The sequence below is a fragment of the Natrix helvetica genome (genome assembly GCF_964273705.1).
Source record: "Natrix helvetica genome assembly, chromosome: 4".
NCBI classification, from domain to species: Eukaryota; Metazoa; Chordata; class Lepidosauria; order Squamata; family Natricidae; genus Natrix; species Natrix helvetica.
Genome location: NC_138550.1, coordinates 57214352 through 57241877, shown reverse-complemented (window position 1 = coordinate 57241877; position 27526 = coordinate 57214352). Strand labels below are relative to the sequence as shown.

Genomic DNA, 27526 nt, shown 5'->3' with positions numbered 1-27526 from the left:
ATAAATTTTTATTGAGAATATTCAGCATGCAAGTATCCACATAGGTCGGTGTTGTGGCCCAGCCGGTGCCGCTGCCGCTGCCACCAGACTCCGACAGCGAGGTGTCCTCTGAGTCGGCTCAAGAGGAGGTGGGGGACCCTGGACAGGGTTCCGACGCTGAGCAGGGCGCAGAGAGGCTGGTTGGCCACCAGGGGGCGCCTGAGGCATGGAGCAGTGGTGAAAGCCAAAGGAAGGGGGCTCCTGATGTCATGCCTTGGAGCAGTGGAGAGGAGTCACAGGACAGTGAGTCAGACAGCAGTGAGCTATTAGATGCTCGTTACCGACGTGCTACCCGGCGTAAGGAGCAATTGAGCAATTACCGGAGATAATGGCTCTCAGCTGCTGATCATTAGACTCCTCTCCAGACTATAAAGGGACTGCTTGTGGACACACCCTTTGCAGGAATCAACTGATCATTGGAGTTGGAGAAGCTCAGATCTGTGTCGTACTTTGGCAGGCTGGATTGCTGCTAAAGATTTTACCTGGATTACTGTCAATCTGTTCCCTGGACCTTGGCTGCTAAGGTGATTATCTGGAGCTTGGTAGCTGGATTGCTGCCAAGGGGTGTCGCTGTAGCTGGATTGCTGCCCAGAGTGCTATCTTGACCTTGGCAGTCTGGATTGCTGCCAAGGTGGAACCTGTATGTCAATAAACATCTTTGAAGAGACTTTGTGTCGGAGTGTCTTGGTATACAAGAGGAGGGGGTCAGAACAGGTCGGGAGGATACAAATAACACAACTAATAAAACAAAAACTTTAGAACGATATTATTTATCGATAACGTTAAATTCCGTAAAATTTGCCTTACAATGTAGAGAAAATTACATCCTGACATTGACTGACAAAGTCACAACCACTAATGTGAACATTGGCCTTGCATTTCCTTGGATAGTTTGAGTAAGTCAGGTTTGTATGTTGTTGTTTTTAATTTCATCTCTCTCTCCCACTTTCTTTTTTTCTTTTTCTTTCTCTCTCTCTCTGGCTCTTTGTCTCTCTCTCCCTCCCTCCCCCATCTCTGTCACTCTGTGTGTGTGTCTGTCTGTCTCTCATTCACTCTGTGTGTGTGTGTGTCTGTCTCTGTCTCTCCCTCTGTCTCTCTCCCCTCCCTTCCTCTCTCTGTCACTGTGTATGTGGGTGTGTCTGTCTCTCACTCATTCACTTAATCACTCACTCTCTGTGTGTCTCTCTGTCTATCTTTCTCTCCCTCCCTCCCCCTCTGTCTCTCTCTGTCTCTCTCTGTGTGTGTGTCTGTCTGTCAGTCTCTCTCTGATTCCCTCCCTCACTCCCTCTCTCTGTTCCTCTCTGTCTGTCTTTCTCATTCACACACACACACACACACACACACCGTGGTCACCTTGTTGAGTGTTCCAATCACATTTGAAACACTCAACAACTGGCCTGCATTTATGGTATTTTGCAGCATTCTGCAGTCATAGGACCAAAATTGGTTGTCACTCGCCCGGGCTTTTGCAGAAGCTTCCCTCCGAAGCCCGAGAGGAGGGAGGGGAGCGGGCACCCGGCACACAGAAGAGCCGCATTAAAGGGTGTAAAGAGCCGCATGTGTCTCCCGAGCCGCGGGTTGCCCACCACTGACCTACTCCAATACCCTTTTCCTTATTATTTTTTTTAAAAACCAATAAAACTTTGTTTTAAAAAAAAAATTCTGCTACCAGTTCGCCAGAACCGGTCAGAACTGGCTGAATACCAACTCTGATGGAACCAATACTTTTCCCTACCCTATCTCTGTATCACCTCCCATTTACATGAAGGAGCTTATCAACATTTGTTGCCTATCTAAAGAAAATGGATGAAAAACCCTAAATAGTTGATGACTTAATTCTCTCTCTCTCTTTTACCTTTTCTTCAGCTTAGGTTACAATACAATATATAGACTAGACCTAAGAAGGAGTGTAAAAATGATGGGAGTGTGCTGAAGATAGTGTTATTAGGCCTTGGCATTGGGGACAGTGGACATTATGCTAATATAGCTGTAGCACATGGACAGATAGCATTTTGACGCAATAGCAGGGAAAGGTCCACAGTATCTAACAGTGATTTATAATATGCCTGTAAAGTGGCAAATACGAATTCTAATTCTCTTCCGTTTTCTTTGCCAATTGTCGTTCTAAATGCACTACTGAAGTTGAGCAGCATCACTGAATAATTTACAAACGTTAAACGTAAGTTGCAAATGCCCTTAGTACACTTATCTAACAGAAGCAGAGCTGCTACCAGAAGTTTTATACAGAAATATTAGCCATCCCATTTAAAAAAAGAACTTTTTCAAAAGTAGTCGAGCTTTATGAAGTCGTCGGATCCTTTCTTTTAAAGAATTCCTTATGTTGACAACATCTTTTCCCTCATGAAAGAGAACTTCCAACTGATCTCCGTTTTGCAAAAGCTGCATCATTGCATTCTGTAACTTCTCAGCAAAATCCTTGAACATGTATAACTGTATGATCATAGGAATCTGAGTACCAAGCCGGAATTTTACACTCTGAAAGCAAAGTTAAGGGGGGGAAATTATACCAGGGTAATATAAATAGCTGAAGACATATCAATATCCCATAATCTCTCCCCACAAGTATGCTAAGGTTTATACTAAAGCCTTGTCCCCTATGAATTTGTACCATATCACAAAATGAAAATCAAGCTGTTTCTGTGGGGAGATGCCTATTACCACCATCGCACAGGCATACCAGAAGATACAGCCTTTTGTTTAGTGTACAATTTACAACCATTTGTTAGTGACCATTCAAAGTTTCAATGGCACTGATAAAATCCTCACAGAACCAACCCAGGATCCCCAGTCATGTGATCAAAATTTGGCAATTGGCTGGCATTTACAACAATTGTAATGCCCTGGGGTCATATAATGTGATGTTCCATTTGTGATGTTCCCAGCTAGCTTTTGGCAAGCAAAGTCAATAGGGGAAGCCGGATTCACTTAATGACTGTGTGATTCACTTAACAACTGCAGGGATTTGCTTAACCACAATGGCAAAGGTCATAAAATTGGGTGTGAGTCACTTGATAATTGCCTCACTGTAACAACAGAAATTGTGATCATAAATCACTTAACAACTGCCTCACTAAACAAAACAGTTGTGGTCATAAGTCAAAGACTACCTATACTCTCCCATATTCAACTCTTTAATAGAGAACAGGAAGTTATACTCAAGTTTCTGCAATGCTCTTGCAGATACTCATTAAAATGCCCTGCTATCTTGCAGCTTCAAAATTGCAAATATGGAATGTATTTAACAATATTTCTATACTGAGGGGTAGAGAAAGCTCCTCCCCCAACATTTTTAAATCCTATTTATAAATGAGAGCCACAGTGGCACAGTGGTTAGAATGCAGTACTGCAGGGTACTTTTGCTGATCACCGGCTGCCAGCAGTTTGGCAGTTCAGGTCTCACCGGCTCAAGGTTGACTCAGCCTTCCATCCTTCCAAGGTCAGTAAAGTGAGGACCCAGATTGTTGGGGGCAATAGGCTGACTCTGTAAACCGCTTAGAGAGGGGGCCTGTAAAGCTTTGGTATATAAGTCTATGTGCTATTGCTGTAAGTACCACTTTTATAGAAGCTGCAGTTCTGTTTACATGGACTTTCATGAAGTGGATGGAGCACAGCAAGTTTATGCCAGCAGATATAAAGATTGTAGAGCTCCTTTTGTTTTCAAATGTTCTCTATGGACAGTTAAAGATTATTACATTTTTTGGGGGGGTCGAATAATCTTTTCACAGGGGTCACCTAAGACCATCGGAAAGCACATATTTTCAATAGCCTTAGGAACCGAGACACCAATTTTATGGTTGGGAGTCACCACAATATGAGGAACTGTATTAAAGGGTCACGGCACTGGGAAGGTTGAGAACCACTGCTCTAGGGGGCAGTGCTCATCTCCGTTTCAAAGCTGAAGAGCCAGCGCTGTCCAAAGACATCTCCGTGGTCATGTGGCCGGCATGACTAAATGCTGAAGGAGCATGGAATGCTGTTATCTTCCCACCAAAGGTGGTTCCTATTTTTCTATTTGCATTTTTACATGCTTTCAAACTGCTGGGTTGGCAGAAGCTGGGACAAGTAACAGGAACTCACTCCATTATGCGGCGCTAGGGATTCGAACCGTCGAATTGCTGACCTTTCTGATTGACAAGCTCAGCATCTTAGCCACTGAGCCAGCACGTCCCTCTGGGTAAACATATTTTGTTGTTGTTGGGTAAACATGCCCAAGAAGCTTGTCGATCAGAAGGGTTGGCAGTTCGGTGGTTCGAATCCCTAGCGCTGCGTAACGGAATGAGCACCCGTTACTTGTCCCAGCTTCTGCAAACCTAGCAGTTTGAAAGCTTGTAAAATGCAAATAAAGAAATAGGGACCACCTTTGGTGGGAAGCTAACAGCGTTTCATGTGCCTGTGGTGTTTAGTCATGCCGGCCACATGACCATGGACAGCGTCGGCTCTTCAGCTTTGAAACGAAGATGAGCACTAGAGTCAGGAACAAGTAGCATATATGTGTGAGAGGAACCTTTACCTTTTTACCTTAAACATACCCAAATATCATTTAATGTTCCACGTAGAGCTCAAGTTTCAGACACTCCCCTGTAATGGTAGCCCCCTCTGACCTTGCTCTAATTCACCATGGTCTGTTTTGAGCTCTGGTACTTAGCACCAACAGCATTCCAAGTGGAGTCTCAACAGAAGGGAAGAATTATTTCCCATAGCTCAAATACTTCTACTCGTCACATTACAGTATACACTCTGTATTTTAGTGTCTGGAAAAATTGTGGCATAAAAATGTAATTTAACCTGAAAAGAACCCCAAAAGCTGAAATCCTGTGTATTTGCAGCATTCCATCCATATCAGGAGTTCCAAGTAAAGCAGTGCTTGGTTAATGCTACAACTACATTACTATGTATGTGTGCATGTGGTACAGTAGTGGATTGACAAAAAACGGGCCCATTTTTGCAAAAAATGACCCCTTTTTTGCTCATTTCTTTTGGGGGGGGCAGCCCCTAGGAGCACTCTACAAGGCTCCTAAAGGCTATGCATGCCTTTTTTTTTGACAAAATGGGCCCGTTTTCACAAAAAACGGGCCATTTTTGGGAGGTTTGCAGAGTGCAAAAACTTTAATTTGCCTCTTCAAAATCTTGGTGCGTCTTATACTCTGAAAAATAGGGTATATGTTTCTGTGCATATATCAACATATTTCTATGTCCACGGGTTGCCATACGATACATATGGATGTGTTAGGCTGACATTTACTAGCCCTGCTTAGACCTGTGCTAATGATTTGATCACACAAATACTGCACCCTAACTACTTTTATGAAACCTTTGTATTTTTGCTCACTTAAACCTGTATGATTACTAAATTATACCTATTAATGGCTAAGTAGATTAAACACACAAAGGGAATTTAAAAATAGAGAGAAATCACTCACAAAATATTGAACTTACTTTATAGTAGGCAGTCATGTGGTAAAGCATTTCCTCTATTGAGCACTTTTCTGGAAGATCAGCGTAATAAGGAACTGGGGTGATTTTTGTCGCTCTTACTGTTCTAAAATCTTCACTATAAACAGAGTCCTGGCAGTATACCACATTTTCAAGTTTAAACTGAGTGCATATCATATTTTTTGCTTTCTCTTCTTGTGCGAGCTTTAAATCTTCAATATTGTTCTGCATAACAAACAAACAAAAAACACAGTTTGCCACATTTGTGGGATTACAACAATTATTTGGTTCCTTGGGTATTCTATTATGGTTTTTCTTCTTTTTTTGCTAGATTTATAGAGAATTTATTATAGGGTTTTGTGGATCACCGTTAGCCATCCAGAATTTAGGTGTATTTCTCTATCCCCAACTTTTATTTAAATATATTAAACTTCCCCAGCACAATGCTTTTCAGGGGGTTTGAGAATTACAAGAATATCATTCCTATCCTTGGTGGCTCATTTACAGTGTACAGAGTTAATAATAATAATAATAATATATTTATTTCTTAGCCGCACCCTCTCCCGAAGGACTCGGGGCGGCGTACAACGAAACATTCGAAATAAATATGTAAACAAAACAAACATATAACAAAGGTACACTAAAACATACATACATACATAAGGAGGAGATCGATTGATAAAAACAATTAAAATACTGTATTTAAAACCCCTAGAAATTAAATGTAATTAAAATACCCAGTTAAAAACCCGTCAGGAGCGATATGGTTAAATCAAAGTTGAGCCAGGCCAGCTGCTTGGAATAGGTGGGTCTTAAGCTTAATACGGAAGGAGCGGAGGTCAGAGGTATTCCTAATATCCGGAGGGAGGTCATTCCACAGGGCTGGGCCCGCCACAGAGAAGGCTCTACTCCTAGGCGCCGCCCCACGACATTGTCTAGCGGACGGCACCTGGAGGAGCCCCTCTCTGTGCGAGCGAATTGGTCGCAGGGATGTATGGGGCAGAATACGATCCCGCAAGTAACTAGGTCCTAAGCCATGGAGCGCTTTAAAGATAGTTATCAAAACCTTGAAACGCACCCGATAGGCCACAGGAAGCCAGTGCAGCTCGCGCAGGAGCGGTGTCACGTGGGAGTACCTAGTACTCCCCATAATTACCCGCGCGGCTGCGTTCTGGACCAACTGCAGCCTCCGGGTGCATTTCAAGGGAAGCCCCATGTAGAGAGCGTTACAGTAGTCCAAGCGAGACGTCACCAGCGCATGAGTGACTGTGCGCAAGGCATCCCGGTCCAGTAGGGCATCGAAGTTAGAGCACAATTTGAGTTTAGCAGAATAACAATTGGGGGATTTCCCCACAGTTCACAGGACAATCTAGATTGTAGTTCTACTTTGTCCTGAAAACAGAAAATAAGTCTAATTGGAGAGCAGATAACTCAAGACGGTGAACCAAATTATAATCTATAGCTCAAGTCACACCATCCATCATGTCATCAATGCAATTAACTCTGTTGGGACATAAATATAGAGTTATTCTCATTATACACTGTTAGGGATGTAAACCTAGGCATGGCTTGGCAATGTATATATAAGCTATGATTACTTTATTGTTACTTTAAATGCTTAACAGATGTAATTGGCTTGTTACCTCAAGCAGCTATAAGAGGGAGCCAGAATGGCTGTTAGTTCTCTCTCTGTTTGTTAGACGCTGATCGGATACTGTATCGTGAGTTACTGAGTCTTGCTACTGTTAGCTACTTTGTGGGTTAAACTGAGAATATTGATAACTGACTGACTGAACCGTGTATGACTTGGACTGTTAACTGGACTCTGAATACCTCTATATTTCTACATAGTAAACTACTATATTTTTATACTATTCAGTGTCTCTGTATGCTGGTTTGTGCGTGTTATTCCATATCAATCTCATTACGCTTCTCTGCATACTCGCTCTTCTAACGGAGAGCTTAATTACTTAACATACACAATTACATCTGAAATGGACAGTGAGCCATGAAATCTTCCAAAATAATGAATTCGTTTATTATAGTGCTTTATTATTTTCACTTTAAACTACATGGCTATAATTTTGGAAATTCATTGCAACTATGGCTAATAATTACCTGAGCAACTCTGCAGAGTGCACAGAAACTACTGAAGTGTTGGATAGCAAGTCCAATAAATGCATCCCGCACAAGTTCTAGGAAAAAAAGAGGGAATAATTTAATGACAGGGTTAAATATAGGCAGATCCCAATCATACACCACATAATAACTGGGTATTCAACACTTGGATATTGGGATTAAAGCCTTTACGCCACCTTTAATCTACATAAATAAATATTAAAAGCAGGAGAAGTATGTGATATTAGGCATGAAACAAAGTTTTTTTTCTGCAAATTTCTATTTAAATTCACTATATTATATAAAACGTGTGTGCTTCAGAGAGGGACCATGGAAAAATCTAAACAATTTTGTACAACATAGTTTTAATGTAAAAGTGATTTACTAACTATACTTCTTACATTTTAAGTTAAAGACAGTCGTGCCAGTGTTCCTATGTCAAAACCAAGAACTGTCCATATTAAGCTATTGAGAGAACCTGTGTCTTCTCAATCCTAGGTCCAATCATAACTAAAAGCAGCCTCATAATGCCCTGACAAACCTGTCTCAATCTTCTTGACTGGTTACCTGACATTGGCTTAATCTTATTTCAAGGCATGCAAAATCAATAATAATTTGCCTCCAGCTATTTTGGAACAGAAGTCTTGGCTTGTTATATTATCAGAGATGCATTTTGGACATGTTAGCTGGTACAGGTACAACAGCCTTGCCTCTGGTCACTTGCCATCTTTCATCGTAGCTTTTTCTTTTTCAACATTTGCCCTCTTTATTAAGTGCTTTGTTTCTCTATTTCTTCCCTTTTCCATATCTTTGATTTGCGAAATCAACTGCTTTTCAGGCTTCCTGAAATAAAAGAAAGATGGGATGGCTTGCTCTTCTTTCTTTATTTCAGGAAGCCTGAAGAGCAAGCTATCCCAATTTCACTTAGAAAGAAGAAACATATACATATAAGGCAGTCACTCTGCAGTCTCTTGTTTTATATACAGCAATCCTGTTTTTCTCCTTACAGTGTGTAAGAAATAATAACAACAATAACAACAACCACCTCCACAAGAACAATAATAAACTAGGCTATATTGATTATTTTCAGTTTCCCGTTAGTTGACAGTTTTAATTATTGTCCATCCCATCTCAACCCCAGTGCTGAGTAAGTAAGATGACTGCCCAGAACTTAAGTCACTTTATCTATCTATCTATCATCTATCTATCTATCTATCTATCTATCTATCTATCTATCTATCTATCTATCTATCATCTATCTATCATCTATCACAGGACAGTATTCAACATAGTGATAGGATAGGTATAGTTATAAACTATGCTGAATAAAGAGTTATGCTTCTGTACAAAATCATAAAATACAATATTCAAAAATGTTTTAACACATTCAATTTAACACCGACTCTAAATCGTCGAGACTTGATAGCCCCTAATTCTTTAGGGAATTTTCATGTTTTTCCTTTCCTTTTCAGGTGCAATTATTACATAGGTTATGGCTTTCCGCCTGACTGAGACGATTGTCAGAAAGGGAGTATTTCCGTGAAACCACCTGTTCACTTCAGATGACTGTTCTTTTTTTTTTTTAAACAAAGTTTTATTGGTTTTTTTATATTTTACAAAGGGAAAAGGTAAGGGAAAAGTTACAAATTTTGGCAGCTGCGAAATACGGTAGGTGCACCCCCCCTCCAAACTCATAGTATACATTTGCATAAAATTCAATATTAAGTAATAACATATAGTCAGTGTGGTAAATTCAATTGGTAATTTCGATCAGTTTATATCAGGTGACTTTTCTTACTCATTTGTGTGATCTGAGCTTTCTTGTTGTCGCCCCATCTCCCCCCGCTGGCAGAGCTCCGGCCCCTCCCGTGTCTTGTATGTCTGTTGAGGAGTCTTCTGGTTTTTCTAGGAGTAGTTTGTTTTTCTCCATAAAGGCCTGCGCCTCTATGGGTGTATTAATCCTAACTCTTGTCTCCTCCCAGAATATTAACATACCTTCAGGCATCAACCATCTAAACCACACCCCCTTCTGGTATAATTTATCTGATATGGTTATCTCCCTATCTTTGTATGTCAAGGCTTGCCCCCTTTGTGCATTCAGAATTTCATCTCTTGTAGTTTTCCTAAGAAATTTAATGTGTACCTCCCTGGGAACATTGTGTGTTCTAGCATAAGCTGAGTTCACTCTATAGGCCAGGTCTATTTCCCACCCCATCTGTTGTTTCTCCTTCTGAATATACTCAGCCATAATGTTTGTCATGATGTCCCTTATATTTTCATCATCTGTCTCCATCACGTTTTGGAATCTAAGATAAAAAGACATTCTCTCAAACTCTATTTTCATTTGCTGGGTGTCAAGTTCTTTGTTTCCCTTCTGCACACCCTCTATCCCCCCCCTCATCTCAGCCGCCCCATCCTCCAAAAGATCCAGTCTCTTTGAGTTCTTATTAATTTTATCCTGGTTCTCTTTAATTTCTTCTTTCATCTCCTTCAGTTGTCTCTTTATTTCCTCTTGTCCCTGTAGAATTTGCTGAAACATTTGATGAAACTCCAGGTCCGTAGATTTAGGTTGCTTTAAGGCTGTTAACGTTGATTGTGTACTAGGACTGGAGGTTGCAGATGTCGGGGCAGAGGCAGCAAAGCCTGACTTTCCAGGAGGTGGTCTTTTAGATGCCATTGTTTATGAAGTAAAGAGTCCAGTCAGTATAGAGAAGGATCAGAGATGACTGTTCTTAACTATAGGTAATTCTTCAGTTACGACCTTAATGGAGCCTTCCCATTACAGTAGGAATTCAAGATGGGGACACTTAACGAGTCCCCATCCCTGCTCCCCCCGCAATGTGTTTGTTAAATGAATGTACAGGTTCTTAACTGGAATATGGGGCATCTGAGGGATGGGGAAGACCATAATACAGGCCCAAGCACACCTGCTTCTGGCCTCCCAAGGCCTCTCACCATTCACTGAGATACCCCAGGTTCTGCTTCACAGTCCTAGGGCCCCCTCAAAGCCACTAGATTTTGCATCACCATATTCAGTAGGACTTATTTGAACTCTTTTTGTATTAAACAGTGCACACCAAAAACTGCAACTACTGGACAAAATATTCTTAAAGAGTCATTCACAAAAGTACTTCATGCAAATGAGAACAAGAGAGTTAGAACTTACCTGCAACTTCTTTCAACGCTACAGTTGCTGGATCTTCTAGTTGTTTAATTTGCCGTCTTACAGAGTTCTCAAAAGTTTTGAAATTGACAAACCCCGGAAGTTCTCTGCCACGGTATATACGCTCAAAATGCCCAATTCCTGTCTGATTTACTGCAAAATAGTTTTTTACTTTACTTTACAAATATCTGTATCACTCACATGAAAATTCTAAAATCTAAAACGTCAGTGTAAAACATCATATTGAAATAATACTCAACACCCCACAAATTCCACCCAAACAATCCAATGTATAAAAAGCAAAGTATATCCCACAGCAACTTCCCCATCTCTGGTTATCAAATACCAATGAAAGAGAAGCCTTTCTATTGCTTTATGGAACTCCAGCAGCAAAGATTAGGTAAGTCTCTGCACCAAAACCTTCCACAGACTTCAGATAGCCCCAAGAAAAGACTGTATCCTAGTCCATGTTCTTTTTCATAGTTTATCTCACAAAACAAGCAAAATAATTCTAAACTCCCTAATTTAACACAGTTGCATCATATAGGCTCTATAAGTGACTTGTACTTTCAATTGGGGTCAGGGGCGGGTTGCTGCCAGTTTTACCACCGGTTCGCACCCCACGCACGTCATACCTATGTCCCAAGGTATGTAATCCTCTTTTGCAACCTTTTGACAAGCTAAGTCAATAGGGAATCCAGATTCAGTTAATCAGGTTACGGATTTAACAACTGCAGTGATTCACTTAACTGTGAAAGGTCGTAAAATGGGGCAAAACTCACTTAACAAATATCTCACTTAACAACAGAAAGTTTGGGCTCAATTGTGGTTGTAAATCGAGGATTATCTGTATACAGATTGAACAATAGGAAAATATATGCCTGAACTTGCTGAGATGGCTAAACTGACTGATCAGAGAAAAAATATGTATGTTTATTGCTGACTGGAAATCCTTTATGGCTTTTTTGCATAAAACAGAAAAAAAGTCAAGTTATGATTTATAGTTTTAATGATTAAAGGATATATTACAAAAAGAAGAGTTAGACTGTAATTACATAGTAAATTTATTATTGTACTTAGCAACTGTTCTAAAGAAGACTGACAGCTACTTCTTTGCACCTTTTTTTCCTCCCCCTCTTTCTAGCACTTTTAGCTCTTAGATTTTTTTTCTTACTTTGTGTTACTTTGTATTAGTTTTTAATCTTCTTTCTTACAGATATTCAATAAAACTTACACAAAAGTTACATATAGAACCTCTCATACTAACAAGCCTACCTGAATGTGTAGCAATAAAAGCATATCCAAAATTCAAGCTTCTACTCATGTTAAAACGAAGGATCCACTAAGAGAAAAGCACATAACAAAATTGAGTTTACCTTTAGTGCGATCATTAATTGTATCCTGCCATTCATTAAATGCCTTTCGAATATGTGTAATTGTCCTTTTTTCATTTGAATATTTTCCATCCTCTTCTCCATGTAAAATTTTAACGAGGTCCTCATTAAAAGCCTTGATTTTCTGGAAAAAATGCAAAATAACATAATTGTAAAAATAAAATTACCAGCTAAAATGGTAATGCAAGCTAAGTGCTCCAGAAGGATAGTTACTCTCCAGGCAATTTCCTTAAATATAAAAAACTGGGTATGAAGTTCTGAGATCAGTCCTGAAGGAATTAGAATAGATCGGGAAGTCGCAGATGCTTTGCTATAAGGCTGGCAAGCAGGTAAGTGCAGCAGCTAAATCCTCTGGAAGTCTGCTACTGGTTCAGTGAGGACGCGTGCATCAGTGGTGGGTTCCAGATCCCGTTGCAACTGGTACAGTGCAACGGGGCCTGGCGTCCACCACATGAACGTGCGCAGCATGTGCGCGCACACCCGCAGCATGCGCATGCGTACTTACCGCCCACAATGCCTCTGCAATGCTCCAGCTGCTCGGCGGAGCATTGCGCAGGTGCTATATGCACCGTGCGCGGAAGCCCCGTACAGCTCAAATACTGGTAAGGAGAGTGGGCGGGCAGGTGTGCCCTCCGGGGCACCGTACCGGAATGGTACCTGGTGCTCCCAGCAGGCACTAGTATGCCCATACCTGGGCATACTGACTGCAACCCACCACTGGCATTCATGCATGTTTTGTGCTCATGCGTGCCTGAGGTGCGCCTGCGCAGCCCTAAAAGAGGAACATTTTGAAGCCTTCCGAGTCTGCAAAGGTAAGTAGAAAAGCGGGGTGGGGGGAGAATCCGCTGTGCTATATGATTTAGACTAACTAGAAAGCAGGAAATCTGACAATTCTAGCCAATATAAATTGTGCATCACAGCTGATTAAATTTCAAAAACATGAATAAAAGGAAACAAGCAGATAAAAGTAGAAAAACGAATCAGGTAGCAAGCAAAAACAAACTGAAAAAAAGAAAAAAAATGATAAAACGGCTTCTAACTTTTTTCGTATAGATATACAGTAGATAAAAAACATACTCAACTCATATACCCGAACTAATAATGTCTACGTTATATATATAATTCATATAAGTCAAATCATCAAATCATCAAATCACAAAATCAAAATTACATTTGATTTTCTCGCAAAAAAGTCCAAAAGTGGCTTCATTAACAACTCATCACTGTCTCTTCCCATACAACCAGATGCTTCTTCATTTCACTGTGCCACGATTTCTATCAAGTCATCTCTAAATCCTCAGCTCTCTTTATTAATTAGCAAAGATAAATAATAAACCATTTCCCCGTCACTCAACTCATCAGGTTCGCCTGATGCGCCAATTGCGCCCCTTATTGGACCGGGATGGCCTACGCACAGTCACCCATGCGCTGGTGACGTCTCGCCTGGACTACTGCAATGCTCTCTACATGGGGCTTCCCTTGAGATGCACTCGGAGACTGCAGTTGGTCCAGAATGCGGCCGCGCGGGTGATTATGGGGAGGACCAGATACTCCCCTGTAACACCTCTCCTGCGCGAGCTGCACTGGCTTCCTGTAGTCTACCGAGTGCGTTTCAAGGTTTTGATTACGATCTTTAAAGCGCTTCATGGCACAGGGCCTAGTTACATGCAGGATCGCATCCTGCCCCATACATCCCTACGACCAATCCGCTCACACAGAGAGGGACTTCTTCGGGTGCCGTCCACTAAACAGTGTCGGGGGGCGACACCCAGGAGCAGAGCCTTCTCTGTGATGGGCCCAGCCCTGTGGAATGACCTCCCCCGTGACATCAGGATTACTTCCGATCTCCGCTCCTTCCGTGTACAGCTGAAGACCCACCTCTTTCAATTATCTGGCCTGGCTCAACCGTAAATTTTTTCTTATTCCTCCTGACTTTTTAAATTGTGTGATTATTAATGGGGTATTTTTAATGGTGGTTTTAACTGTCCAAATGTGATGTAATTTGTTACCTCCTCCGTCCATGTATGTCTTTGTATATGTGTGTATTTGGATGTTTATGTGTTTGTACATATGTTTTATGTTTTATATGTTTTATTGTACGCCGCCCCGAGTCCTGTGTGGAGAGGAAGCGGCTAATAAATTCAAATTTATTATTATTATTATTATCAGCTGATTGAAAAACCTCTGTTTGCATAATATGCTCATGAACCACAGGCTAAAGGGAATGTGGGGTGATTTCATGTTTCCTCCTTAAATCTGGAGAAAGAAAAAGCTACCCCACCTCCACGTTATTGCTTCTGGTGACAGAAATGGTAATTTAACCATCTCCAAAGGGAGACAGCATCTAGCACAGTGGGTCTCAACCTCCCTAATGCTGCGATCCTTTAATACAGTTCCTCATGTTGTGGTGACCCCCAACCATAAAATTATTTTATGTTTTCTGTATTTTTTCAAAACTATGTGTTTTCCGATGGTCTTAGGCGACCCCTCTGAAAGTGTTGTTCGACCCCCAAAGGGGTCCCGACCCACAGGTTGAGAACCACTGATCTAGCAGAGTGTGTGTGTGTGTGTGTGTGTGTGTATGTAAAGATAAGCACACAGTGACACTTTTACTATTTGAATGGATTCAAAGATGTTTATGGACAATTAATGTCAATGTAAAGGAAAGAAGAGAGATTATGAAATCTTTCAGAAATGTGTACTGTAAACTGTATAAAGAAGAGTAAATTCAGATGGACAAGAACAAGCAGCCATTTTACAGTTTTTAAATTGAGGTTTGGTCTTGTTTCCCTGTACTCAGATATCAATAACTCCTCAGGTTCCATGCCCCAATTGCCCCCCCCCCCAAACAAAATTCCTATCATCCTTCAAAGCCAAAAGCAAAGCAATAGCAGAAAGTATAGTGACAAGCTCCTGATGATAGTTGTGTAATTTGGCCATTTTATACATATAACACAACACAAGGAGCCTAGCAACAATACTGACTAATTAACAAGGATACAATTTGCTTCATGATCAGATAGAAACTCACATCTGCCTTTATTTTTTAAATCTATAATTTAATTAACCTTACTTCCACAAAAAAATATTTCTTGTCCTCCAAGGATTCAGGAACACCGTCGCCATACTCGTGAAGTTTTTGATGCATTTTCTGGAGGCTGGATTCTATTTGACCTTCTAAAGTTGGCAGTGATCTCTGCAATAACAACAAAATTAACTAAAGGAAAGGTGCAAAATTGCAATCCTATCCAAGTTTAGAAATTTTAAATATACTGTGGATTGACAGAACCATCCGACATTTTGCAGTAGGAAGCTACCAATTTTAGCAGCTGCCAAGTGATATAACAATATTTACACACACACACACACACACACACACACACACACACACACAAACACACCTGGTCCTAGGAACCTCTCTTACATTATGAATCAGATGCCTAGGACAGAAATATGCATGCATATATAGCCATTATGTACTGACTTAAGTATGCAGCTTGAGTAGGATGCAAATTTGCCCACCAAAACCTTCATCCTTTCTACAAAGAGAGCTAATTGGGATTCTGATGCATGCATCTCTATGCAGCACAATGAGAGTCATGATATAAAATTGCACATCTAACACAGGGATATCTTTCTTATTCAACCCGAAATGAATTGAGAGTTCCTTACCTGAATGTGCTCGGTGAGCTCATGTGTAAGTTTTTCTGCCAGAAATGGGATTGTAGCTTTGCCTTCTTCCAAAAGAGGACTGAGGGAGATCAGAATGAATAATTACTCAATAATATTGAAGTTATCATTTGTATCATCTCAGTGGTCCTCAATGTCTTTCAGATGGACTTGGATTACATGCTCTATAAGTAAGCTACGGGGTCAAATAATTTGATGGTAATTTGAAACAAAGTAGGGAATAAGCATCAGTCACTAACTAGAAATGCTAAAGCACATGAGAGAAAAATATCTCTGCCCAGTTCACACATGACATTTCACCAGTCTTTAGTTTGTATAAAGGCATATTCATAGAGACACGCACAAACTATGGTGTATAAAGGAGCATATTTTGCTAAACCACGTTCAGGAATTATTTTCTAAATCCTACCTGAAAAACTTGTGCTCTTCAAAAAATTCTCTCTCTTTCTTGATTGCATCCTCCAAGCTCAGTTTATTAGTGAGGTCGCTCTGCCCACGACATTTAACAATCATGTATCCCTTTTTCAGAGGCACTCTTTGATTCCGGACAACATCAACGGTCTCATTCTCAGTTCCTTCGTCAATCAAATCAGGCTTGGTTAGAATACCTATGAAATAATTGATGGAAAAGAAAGACATGCCCATTTACTCGAGAAAGGCAAGGGCTTAATCTAATGAAGGCTGCTTCATTCCTGAACTACATTCAGTCTGAAAAAATGAGTGTCCCTAAACACGCACACCACCAAGTAGCTATTAATCCTTTCCTCACTGCTGGCATTGAAGAAGTGGGCTTTCAAGTAGCTTTACCAGCTGTAAAGCACCATTTCCAAGGCCACTGTAACTCTGAACGGTCATTAAATGACCATAAGTCAAAGACTACCTGTATGCAGAAATATTGAAAATTAAAAAGGGTTCACAAACTTTTAAGCACTACAGTAGTTTTTCCCCTCTAGTAATATCTGCTGTTTTCCTTTTCCAACTCAAAAGGTAAATTTTGAATACTTTGAGCACTTTTTTTTTACTATGTTTATTAAGTGAATCTGGTTTTCCCCCGCTTGACTTTGCATGTTGGAAGCTGGCTGGGATGGTTGCAAATACTGATCATATGATCCCAAGACACTGCAACTGTGGTAAATAGATGCCAGTTGACAAGGGTTTGAATTTTGATCACATGACTACGTGGACCCTGAAATGGTTGTAAATATGAGAACTGGACATAAGTCATTCTTTTCAATGCTGTCATAGCTTCTTGTACTACTCAGAAAATAGCTACCCTTGTAGCAACCAGTAATTTTTTTTGGGGGGGGAGGCTAGGTTTGCTTACATAACACCTTTGTTCTGTGGGCTACTTTGATCTCCATTTTCTTTCTACATACAATTCAAAGTGCTGGTCATTACCTTTAGCACCCGGTTTGGCACACGGCCAAGTTATTTGCAGGGCCAGCTTTCCCTAATGATATCTACCTGTTCTACCTGAACAAGTAGAGTAGGCACGCTCCTAGTCCTTTCCCATAAATATTGCCATCTTGTGGCAGCTCAGAAGGGAGCCTAAACCCCAGCCCTATGGAACATTCTGCCTCCTGTAAGTTCGGCAGACCTCTATCTTCCTAGCTTTTGATAAACTTCTGAAGCCCTAGCTTTTCCCCTAGGTCAGGTGTGTCAAACTCAAGGCCCGGGAGCTGGATCCGGCCCCTGGGGTGCTTAGATCTGACCCACAGGGCCACCCTGGAAACAGCCCATTTTCTCTGGCAGAGCTCTCAGGCCCCCACAGGCACCCCTGACATGAGTGACATATAGCTGGCCACCCTACCCCCACAAAGCTGATGTGGCCCTCAATGAAATATGAGTTTGACACCCCCTGCCCTAAGTGCTGGGATAAGATGAGGTGACTGCACATCAGAGGTTTGACCTAGCTCCATGTTTTTGTTATTTGTTGTTGTTGGTTTTTATCATTTTAATATGCTTTTATGCTCTTTTAACTGGGAAGTGACCAGAACTGGTTATAAGGAGGCAGCTATGTAAATGTTTTAAATAGATAAAGAAAAATGAACTTCAAGCATTCACTAAACAAATGGTTGTAATTTCAGGATAATCTGTATGAGCATATTTGAAATATATAGCTGTCAATATGCATCTTGAGTATCCAAACAAAAGTCTGGGATTATTTCATTTCTGAAAAGCTTATTGTTTATTGAATAAATTGCATGATAATGCCAAGGTAAAACTAACTCTGAAATTCTCAGGCACCCATTCACAGTATTAAACAATGAATTCCCAGCTCAATCCACATGCTTCCACATAGACCATGTAAACAAGTTCTCTTTATTATGGGAACCATCTGCCTTCTTCTGTTAAGACATCCTTGAAAAGTTTCCAGACTCTCACAAACTTCTGTGGAACTGTAGAAGTTTCCTTTCTCCAACTAACCCATTTAATCAACATCTTTACTCTAATGACAAGTTGAAATGAAGAGACATGTAGCTACCAATGTTTCATTCTTAACAACTGCATTGTTAACCAGAAATTTAGTAAAACCAGACTTTCAATAACTTTTAAGAAAGTAAAAAAAAGAAACAACTTACATTTCCAATAAAAAAATATTTTACAATAGTATCCTACTGTATTTCATGAGTAGAAAAAAATATTTTAATAATTTCATTAACTTACCAAGTGTTCTCTGTCCTTCGGGATCTACTGTTTGAGCCATTTTCAATGCCTCTGTAGTAGCAATATCAACATTACTTGGAACCACAACCAAATTTATGGTTTCTTGTTTGGTAATATAACTTTGAATTAATTTCAGGATCTGTAATTAAATTGCATTTTATGTCAGGCATTAGGTAGAGGATAAAAAGGATTTTCAATGAAGCTGGAAAGAAGAAATAATTTATTCTATTAAGGCTTCCATAACTATGCATAAAATTGTGTATTATGAAAGTTTTATGTAATGTACTGTATAGCACATAATCTGCAACTTACTTTAACCCCCACCTGCCAAATTCTGTTTCACAGATGCTGCTTCTATGTGGAGCATTCAATATCTGTGAAGGAGCAACAATGTGTCTGTCCACTTTATCCAGATATTGAGAATCCTCTGTCCAGAGGCTTATATATCAAGAGCAGTAAGCTTAAGCAGGGGAACACTAGGGCACCATATGTGTATAAGAGCTGAGGTGGTGCAGTGGTTAGAGTGCAGCACTGCAGGCTACTTCAGTTGACTGCTAGCTGCAGTTCAGCAGTTCAAATCTCAAGGTTGACTCAGCCTTCCATCCTTCCCAGGTAGGTAAAATGAGGACCCAGATTGTTAGGGGCAATATGCTGACTCTGTAAGCCACTTAGAGAGAGCTGTAAAAGCACTATGAAGTGGTATATAAGTCTTATTGCTATCTGGATATCATGACTACCAGGTTGGAGATATTATTGGAACAGCTTGCCTCCAGAAGTTGTGAATGCCCCAACACTGGAAGTCTTTAAGAAGATGTTGGATAGCTATTTGTCTGAAATGGTATAGGGTTTCCTGCCTAGGCAGGGGGTTGGACTAGAAGACCTCCAAGGTCCCTTCCAACTCTACTATTGTATTGTATTGTATTGTATTCAGTTCCACTGGCATTTCAAGATGCATTAAATAGACAGCATGAATTTAACATAATTTCTGGAATCCATTTATTGAATAAAGATCAACCAAAGGAAAGATAAATTCTATAGATAGTCCTCACTTAGGGACCACAACTGAGACAGGTAACTCAGTCATTAAGCGCCACCATCATTAAGCAGAAACTCATCTGATCACAAACACTTAAAAACCTTGATTCTGATTTGGTCTGTCTGAACAGTCACTAAGTGAAACATCACTTGAACACAACTTGTTTTACTTCTGCATCTCTATTAACTATGCTTGTCATAAGCCAGTTGCAAAGCACACAAACGTAACTGCCGGATGCTGCAATAAATGCATCTGTAGCAAAGCTATCTGTTTTACACTATCATGGCTGGCTGGGGAATTCTGGGAGTTGAAGTCCACAAGTCTTAAAGTTCCCAAGTTTGGACACCCCTGCACTATCGTAACTTCAAATGGTAACTAAATGAGGCAATCAGTAATGCAGAACTACATGTACATCTCATGTAGTTGTGTAAAGATCTTTCCTAACAGAAATTAGTAGTAAACAATGCTGTCATATCTTCATGTCCCTGATCCAGTTGATAATCAGATACCTATCACTCTGTAAAATCGTTTTTATTTTACCTGATTGCCAATGTCTTGTGGTTGATTACCTACTGCCACTCTTGTAATTCCTGGAAGATCAATTAAGGTGAGATCTGGAACATCCGGAGAACTAATTTCCAGGGTAATTAATTTGTTGCTAATACTCAGTCCTTCGCCAGCTATTGCATTCTGGGCTATGTTGTGTGAGGCAAAACAAAGCAAGAGACTCAGTTATGGGAAACTCCTTATATAGAGCAGTTTTATCAAACCACCATTTGTTCTAAAAGACCTCTGAAGAAAACAGACTTGCGTATATTTTTTAACAGGCTTGTTTCCTATAATAGTTTTAAGTGTGTAGGTACTTCTGTGTACTCAAATGTAACAATGCTAAAATCATTTCCTAACACACACCTTTTAAATTTTACAATGTGATACATAGATAATGCAATACTATATTTTTAAAAAGCCAAGCTGGAAAGTTGTAAAAGTATTTAATGAATATTAGTAGAGGGGCCTCCTTGCTGTGCTAGCTTTATCTGCATTTTTACTTCTGTTTTCATAGCTATAATGAGATGATCTACACAGAACAATTTGGGAAAGCAATGCTAGCTAGCATTTATTTTATCATGATTCATAGCAAGACTGAAACATTCCCTAGCTTAATTTATTGTTGAAAACCAGGATATTAGTGCCTGGTCAGTGAAAAAGCAGAATCAAAAACAAAGGATAATTGTACTACAATTAAAAGTAATGACACAAGGAAAGTAACAAGAAAAAACATATCTTCTAAAATGGATAGAACATCAAAATATTCTATCTAAACTATTTATTAATCAATTGTATACTCTCTCACAATCTAAACATGCTTTTGGCAGCTTGATTAAACTTGACTCTAATCCTCTCAATTTCAATCTTGGTAATCTCTCATTTTACATTTTAAAAATTTCATAGACTAGAACAGTGATGGCGAACCTATGGCACGTGTGCCACAAGTGGCACGCGGAGCCATTTGTCAGGGCACGCACTGGCCAGCTGAGTTCACCTTTTTAAAAGCCATTTTTCGCCCTCCCCAGGCTCCAGAGGCTTTATAGGAGCCTGGGGAAGGCAAAAAGAGCCCCCCCCGCCCCCCGGAGGCTTCAGGGACCGTCCGGAGGCTTCCCTGAAGCCTTCGAAATGCTTAAAACCACCCTCCAAGCAATCCGGAAGTGACTTCCGGGTTGCTCGGAGGGTCGTTTTAAGCGTTCCGAAGGCTTCAAGGACCGTCTGGAGGCTTCCCTGACGCCTTCGGAGCGCTTAAAATGACCCTCCGAGCAAACTGGAAGTTGCTCAGAGGGTCGTTTTAAGCGTCCCGAAGCCTTTAGGGACCGTCCGGAGGCTTCCCTGAAGGCTTCGGAGTGCTTAAAACGACCCTCCGAGCAACCCGGAAGTTGCTCAGAGGGTTGTTTAAGCGTCCCGAAGCCTTCAGGGACCATACGGAGGCTTCCCTGAAGGCTTCGGGACGCTTAAAACGACCCTCCAAGCAAACCGGAAGTTGCTCAGAGGGTCGTTTTAAGCATCCCGAAGCCTTCATTGACCGTCCGGAGGCTTCCCTGATGCCTTCGGAGCGCTTAAAACGACCCTCCGAGCAACCCAGAAGTCACTTCCGGTTTGCTCGGAGGGTGGTTTTAAGCGTTTCGAAGGCTTCAGGGAAGCCTCCGGACGGTCCCTCAAGCCTCCGGCGGGGGCGGGAGAGGCTCTTTTCGCCTTCCCCAGGCTCCTATAAAGTCTCTGGAGCCTGGGGAGGGCAAAAAAAGCATGTAAAAATGGGGGGTCACGCGTTGCGCACGCATGCGCACGGGGGGTCGCACGTTGTATTATGGGTGCGGCACGCCTGCACATGACCCCCCTGCGCTCGCCTTCTCTTGTGCCACGCGAGCCAAAAAAGGTTGGACTAGAATCTGTTACTTCCTAACCCCACCCAACCCCACCCTCGAAGTAAATGTTTTCAAGGGGAAAATGAATGCAGCACAGGCAACCTGCTTGGTTTAGTAGGAACTTCTGAAAATGTGCATGGGTATTGGTGCAAAAGAGATGCCACTGTGGGGACTACTAGTTCAAAAATAGTGCCAAAAATATTTTTTTAAAAACTATAGAATTCAAGGACAGACTGAAAAATGTTTCCTGTCACTCCCATTAGCTTTCCAGATTACTTTATAATCCAGAGTGGTCTTTGCACTTTTTTTTTAAACAACCCATTTTCAAACCAAAGCTGAATGGCACCTATCTTTAATTTTGAAAAGAAAAGAAAATGCTTATGTGGACTCACAGATGTTTCTGGACATAAAAAACAAACAAAGCAAAACTGGATATACTTTGGTTTTATAGCACAGCATCTTTTCCTTAATGTACATGAATGTACATAAAAATAGAAGAACCTTGAAAAAATGAAGTTAGAGAGAAGAGAAACTCAGTATTCACTGAAGTGGATGTATAGATAATTTGTGGCATGTTCAATCATAGAAGTATGGTTGTCTGTCATGAGTCAAGCATCACTTGTACTCTCATGGCTGTGATGCAGAATTTACAACAAGAATCTGAGAGTAGAAAAGAAATATATACCTCCCCTTTCTTTTCTCAGTGAACATTTTAAAGTAAGATTGTGAAAATGTAATACAATTTGAAATTTCTAACAGCAGAAAACATGATTAAATATTTAGATGAAAAGTCAAGGGAATTAAAATCAAATATCAAATGCCAGCAAAAATACATTTAGAAGTGAAACCGCTGTAAACTACTAATGTAGACCCTCATTCTACTTCTATCCTTCAATTACAATTACAACTGCAATTACAGAGCTATTGCAAGCTAAAATTCTATATATACTGATTGTTTAAAGGAAAATAAAACCCTTTCTATTGTTATTGAATGTTACCTCTCCTAACTGCATCTTCCACCTCTGATGGATCTTTCAGTTCCATCTCTGTTTCTAGATACACCATTTTCCCCTTCCATTCTTTATTTTTATTATTTTTTTTCATCTTGAGCTCCAAGGGGCATCTGGTAACAATCCCTGCAATGTTAAAACATTTTTCTTAATTTTATAGATATCATCTATTTTATCAGATATTTAACAACATAAGAAGAGAAGCAGAAAGAAAAATCACAACTAAATATTGTGCTGTCCATTTCTTAGTTTCTGGTGGGTTTTTTTTTTTTGCATAGTTTTAACATTTGCACAGTTTTTATTTTAAAATTTAAAATTTCAATCTATCCTGAATTACATTCAGCTTTGTGCTAGGTAGTAACTGTCTTGGGATATGATTACAGTTATTTTTAATACACACAGAAGCCATGAGATCTGGAAAATTAGCACAAACTGATTTGGATTCAGTTGAAGCTAATATGAAAATAAGAAGGAAAGTAAGTAGAGAATGGCCTGACTTACTGTATTTTTTGGAGTATAAGATGCTCTGAACTACAAGACACACCTAGTTTTTGGGCAGGAAAAAAAAAATCTGCTTCTGCCTCCCAGCAATTTGCATCCTTGCAACAAACAGCAAACAGCCTGGTCAGGTTCAGCACAGCTTGCTTTAGCACGAGCAGCTGATTGGCAGTTGGATCTGCCTCCCAGAATACCGCCAATCATCTGTTGCAGGCTGCGGGGATCACCGCCACCTACCGCCACTTTTGCCGCTGCCACTGCATGCCCCATTTTCAGCGTCTGCACATCCTGTTTTCCCTCCACATGCCCCATTTTTGGCCTCCGCGTATCACGTTTTCAGCCCATTACAGGCAGCAAGGGGCGCTGCCACTGCCACCTATTCCCACCACACCGGGATGCACAGAGGCGGAAAATGGGGTGTACTAAGGCCAAAAATGGGATGCACAGAGGCTGAAAATGATGTGTGTGGAGGTGGCAATGGGTTGTGGTGATAGGCAGCAGCAGTGGATGGTGGCGATCCCTGCCTGAAACAACTGATTGGCGGTATTCGGGGAGGCAGATCCAACCATCATTCAACTGCTCGTGCTAAATCAGGCTGTGCTGAAGCTGACCAGGCTGTTTGTTGCAAGGAGGCAAATTGCTAGGGGGCAGAGGCTGAAGGGTGAGGGCCGGTGGGTGGGCAGGGCTTTGGCAACTTATGCTGTATAAGACGCACAGACATTTTCACCCATATTTGGAGGGGGGGGGAAGTGTGTCTTATACACCCCAAAATAGGGTACATGTTTTGATTAGAAAAATATGGAAGTTCACATTTGTTCTAGGCTCCTGAAGTTCACAAAGCTAACTGAGCATCTCTCAAAAGCTTCATTCCAATTGAAAACCTGTCTTTAGCAGGTGGTTCGCAAGATGAACTATAAAACCTATTCTCCCAGGTACAGCAATAAGACATGTAGGCCAACATATCAGAATAGTACTGGCTGGGGAAGTCTGTTTGCATTCAAAGAAAATTCTCACCACTGCCTCTAGGAAGGGCAACTCCAGACAGGGCCTCTAGCACGGAACTTTTTCCAGAGCTCTGATCTCCAATCACAGCAATTGCCGGCAGCGCCAAGTCCTTTTCCACTCCAAGGGCTCTCAGTGAATCAATGAGGTCAATGCAGGGACGGACCTTCTCTTCATATTGGCTACACAAATGATTTTCTGCCTCCTAAGGAAACAAAACAAAATACAAAGTTGCCTCCTCTATTGATCTTGGAATTTACCTTTCCTTCATTTGAAAACCTCATCCCAAATGAGCTGGAACTGAACTTCCCGTGAAAAGAATTACTAATATAGAAGAGGTAATGAACTTAAAAAAAAAAACTACAAGATTGCACCTTAGTTTTATTTTGCTTCATAAAAATAACTCTTTTCAATTCAGTTGATGTAGAGCAGGGGTGTCCAAACTTGGGAACTTTAAGACTTGTGGACTTCAACTCCCAGGATTCCCCAGCCAGCCGTGCTGGCTGGGGAATTCTGGGAGTTGAAGTCCACAAGTCTTAAAGTTCCCAAGTTTGGACACCCCTGATGTACAGATTCCTGTTTAGGAAGTTAAGCTGATGATTGAGAAGAAAGGTACAGATAGTCCTTGGATTCTGACTGCCTTGGGTAGCAACTGTTCAAAGTTACGGCAATGCAAAAAACAACAACACAACTTTGCATTTACAACCACTGCAGCACCCCATGGTGATGTGATTGCCACCTGTATGCTTTGCAACTGGCTTGTGACAAGCAGAGTTAATAGTGAACATATAAATAAAATTATGTCATGGTCATGTGATTTTTCGCTTAGCAAACACAGCCCTTCACTTAATCACCCAAGGGGAAATAAATCTATCATGGTCATGTGATTTTCCACTTAGTGCCAAGTTTTCAGTCCCAGTTGTGGTTGCTAAACATTGACATACAGGTACAGCTTTGCTGTCTTTAGTGTTTTAGGGTTGTTTACTTTTTCAAAATACGATTTTATACATATATACATGGCTAAGTATGTCTAGTTTAATGAAAAGAAGGAGACATGATAGCAGTATTCCAATATCTCAGTGGCTGCCACAAAGAAGAGGAAGTCAAACTATTCTCCAGGGCACCTGAGGGTAGAACAAGAAGCAATGGGTGGAAACTAATCAAGGAGAGAAGCAATTTAGAACTGAGGAGAAATTTCCTGACAGTTAGAACAATTAATCAGTGGAACAGCTTGCCTCCAGAAGTTGTGAATGCCCCAACACTGGAAGTCTTTAAGAAGATGTTGGATAGCCATTTCTCTGAAATGGTATAGGGTTTCCTCCCTAGACAGGGGGTTGGACTAGAAGACCTCCAAGGTCCCTTCCAACTCTGCTATTGTATTGTATTGTATTGTATATATATTAAAGTATTATGTAGACCTACTGCTGTCATCTCCAATTTTCCCCATGACAAGAACCTTGGGAGTGTGATTTGGGCTGAGTGAGAACAACTGCCCCCAAAATCACCCAACCAGCTTTCATGCCTAATTGACAACATAAAATATAATCTGGACATATGGCATAGCAGTACCTTTTTGACCCTTTTATTCGGAGAATACTCCGTATTTCTGGATTTCTTCATGGCAGACTTTGCAATGTCTCGGCAGCAAAAAAATGTCCTGGAATGAAAGCATTGTTAGTTCACAAAAGATGCTGCCATGCTTGGCAATGATATCAGTGACATCCTCACTTGATCCTTAACAATTCTGTGGTTTTGATGTCCATTTTTAACTGCTTTTATCAGCAGCTAATTATAATTTAGAAAGTATGCTAGCAGAGTAAATTGCATAATCAAAACATTAAATAAACACCTGTCAATAATTGTGGCATAAATAGTGCATTGCCTCGAACTAAAAAAAGAGGTGTGGTGCTAACCTGTTAAAAACCTCTCTTCAGTAAAAGCATCTTTGTTGAACTAAGCAGCTACAAGCCACAACACAAGGACTCTGAAGAGTGTCTTTAGAAGTGCTAAAAAGCACCTCCAAGCCATTGGTCCTACTGACAGCTTCCCTTTCTTACATTCAATTAAATGGCAGGCAATAATTTAATGGCAGGCAAGCATCTTCAGACATGCAATTTATATGAGATTATAATTTATTTTCAAACAGCTTGAATCCCTGCCTTCCTGCTAATTTATTTACATCATCCATCCATCCATCCATCCATTGCTAATTTATTTACATCATCCATCCATCCATCCATCCATCCATCCATCCATCCATTAATCCATTGCTAATTTATTTACATCATCTATCTATCAATCATCTATCTATCTATCTATCTATCTATCTATCTATCTATCTATCATCTATCTATCTATCTATCTATCTATCTATCTATCTATCTATCTATCTATCTATCTTCCTATCTATCTATCATCTATCCATCCATCCATCCATCCATCCATCGCTAATTTATTTACTTCTTGCTATTTTATTTCCTCTAACTCCACTCCAAAAGTTCATTTGCTACTTTCAAGATCAAGCAGAAACTCTTATACACTACCAAAAAGTTCGCACATTTAATTCTAAGTAAACTCCATCGCTGTGACTTTTGATCTACAGTTCCCCATGGCTTTACGAGACACGTAGCTTGCACAGGAGTCCTTTCTACAATCTGCAGTCAGTGATTAGTTGGGAATTCAGTCTTGTCCCTGATGCTCCAAAGATCTCTGCGCTCATCAGTGGGGAAAACCCAGCAACTTCGGGATTCTCCTTCTCTTCTCCTTATTCAAACACTTCGGGGCATATGATGTCCGACCCCCTTCCCTGGCTCCCAAACTACCTAGTTAATTAGGGGTCCTCCGACAGTCTTATTGAATTCTCTCCACTGAAACGAACTACATTCCGCCAGGAACGAGACTATCAACGCCAGGAAAAATCGTGCAATTTGAAAACTCTTTCATATTGTACGCTCTTACCTTTCAGGCTCGGAGCTGGGAGCGTCGGAGAAGACGATGCTTTCCCAGCGCAGTTCGGGTGAAGACTAAGGGATCGGCAGCAC

General features: G+C 40.7%; 1 protein-coding gene across 1 annotated transcript; it reads right to left on the bottom strand.

Annotated features, from left to right (window-relative positions):
* LOC309390950 (interferon-induced GTP-binding protein Mx2-like) lies at positions 1-27526 on the bottom strand. The gene is made up of 14 exons (XM_081950889.1): positions 27444-27526; positions 26055-26142; positions 24498-24690; positions 22974-23111; positions 20102-20256; positions 18526-18664; positions 16268-16466; positions 15841-15919; positions 15242-15364; positions 12151-12292; positions 10778-10927; positions 7612-7688; positions 5497-5718; positions 1-2535 (listed from the first exon to the last, which is right to left on the bottom strand). The coding sequence occupies exons 2-14, from the start codon at positions 26103-26105 to the stop codon at positions 2305-2307; spliced, it is 1899 nt and encodes a 632-aa protein (XP_081807015.1). The 5' UTR covers positions 26106-26142; positions 27444-27526; the 3' UTR covers positions 1-2304.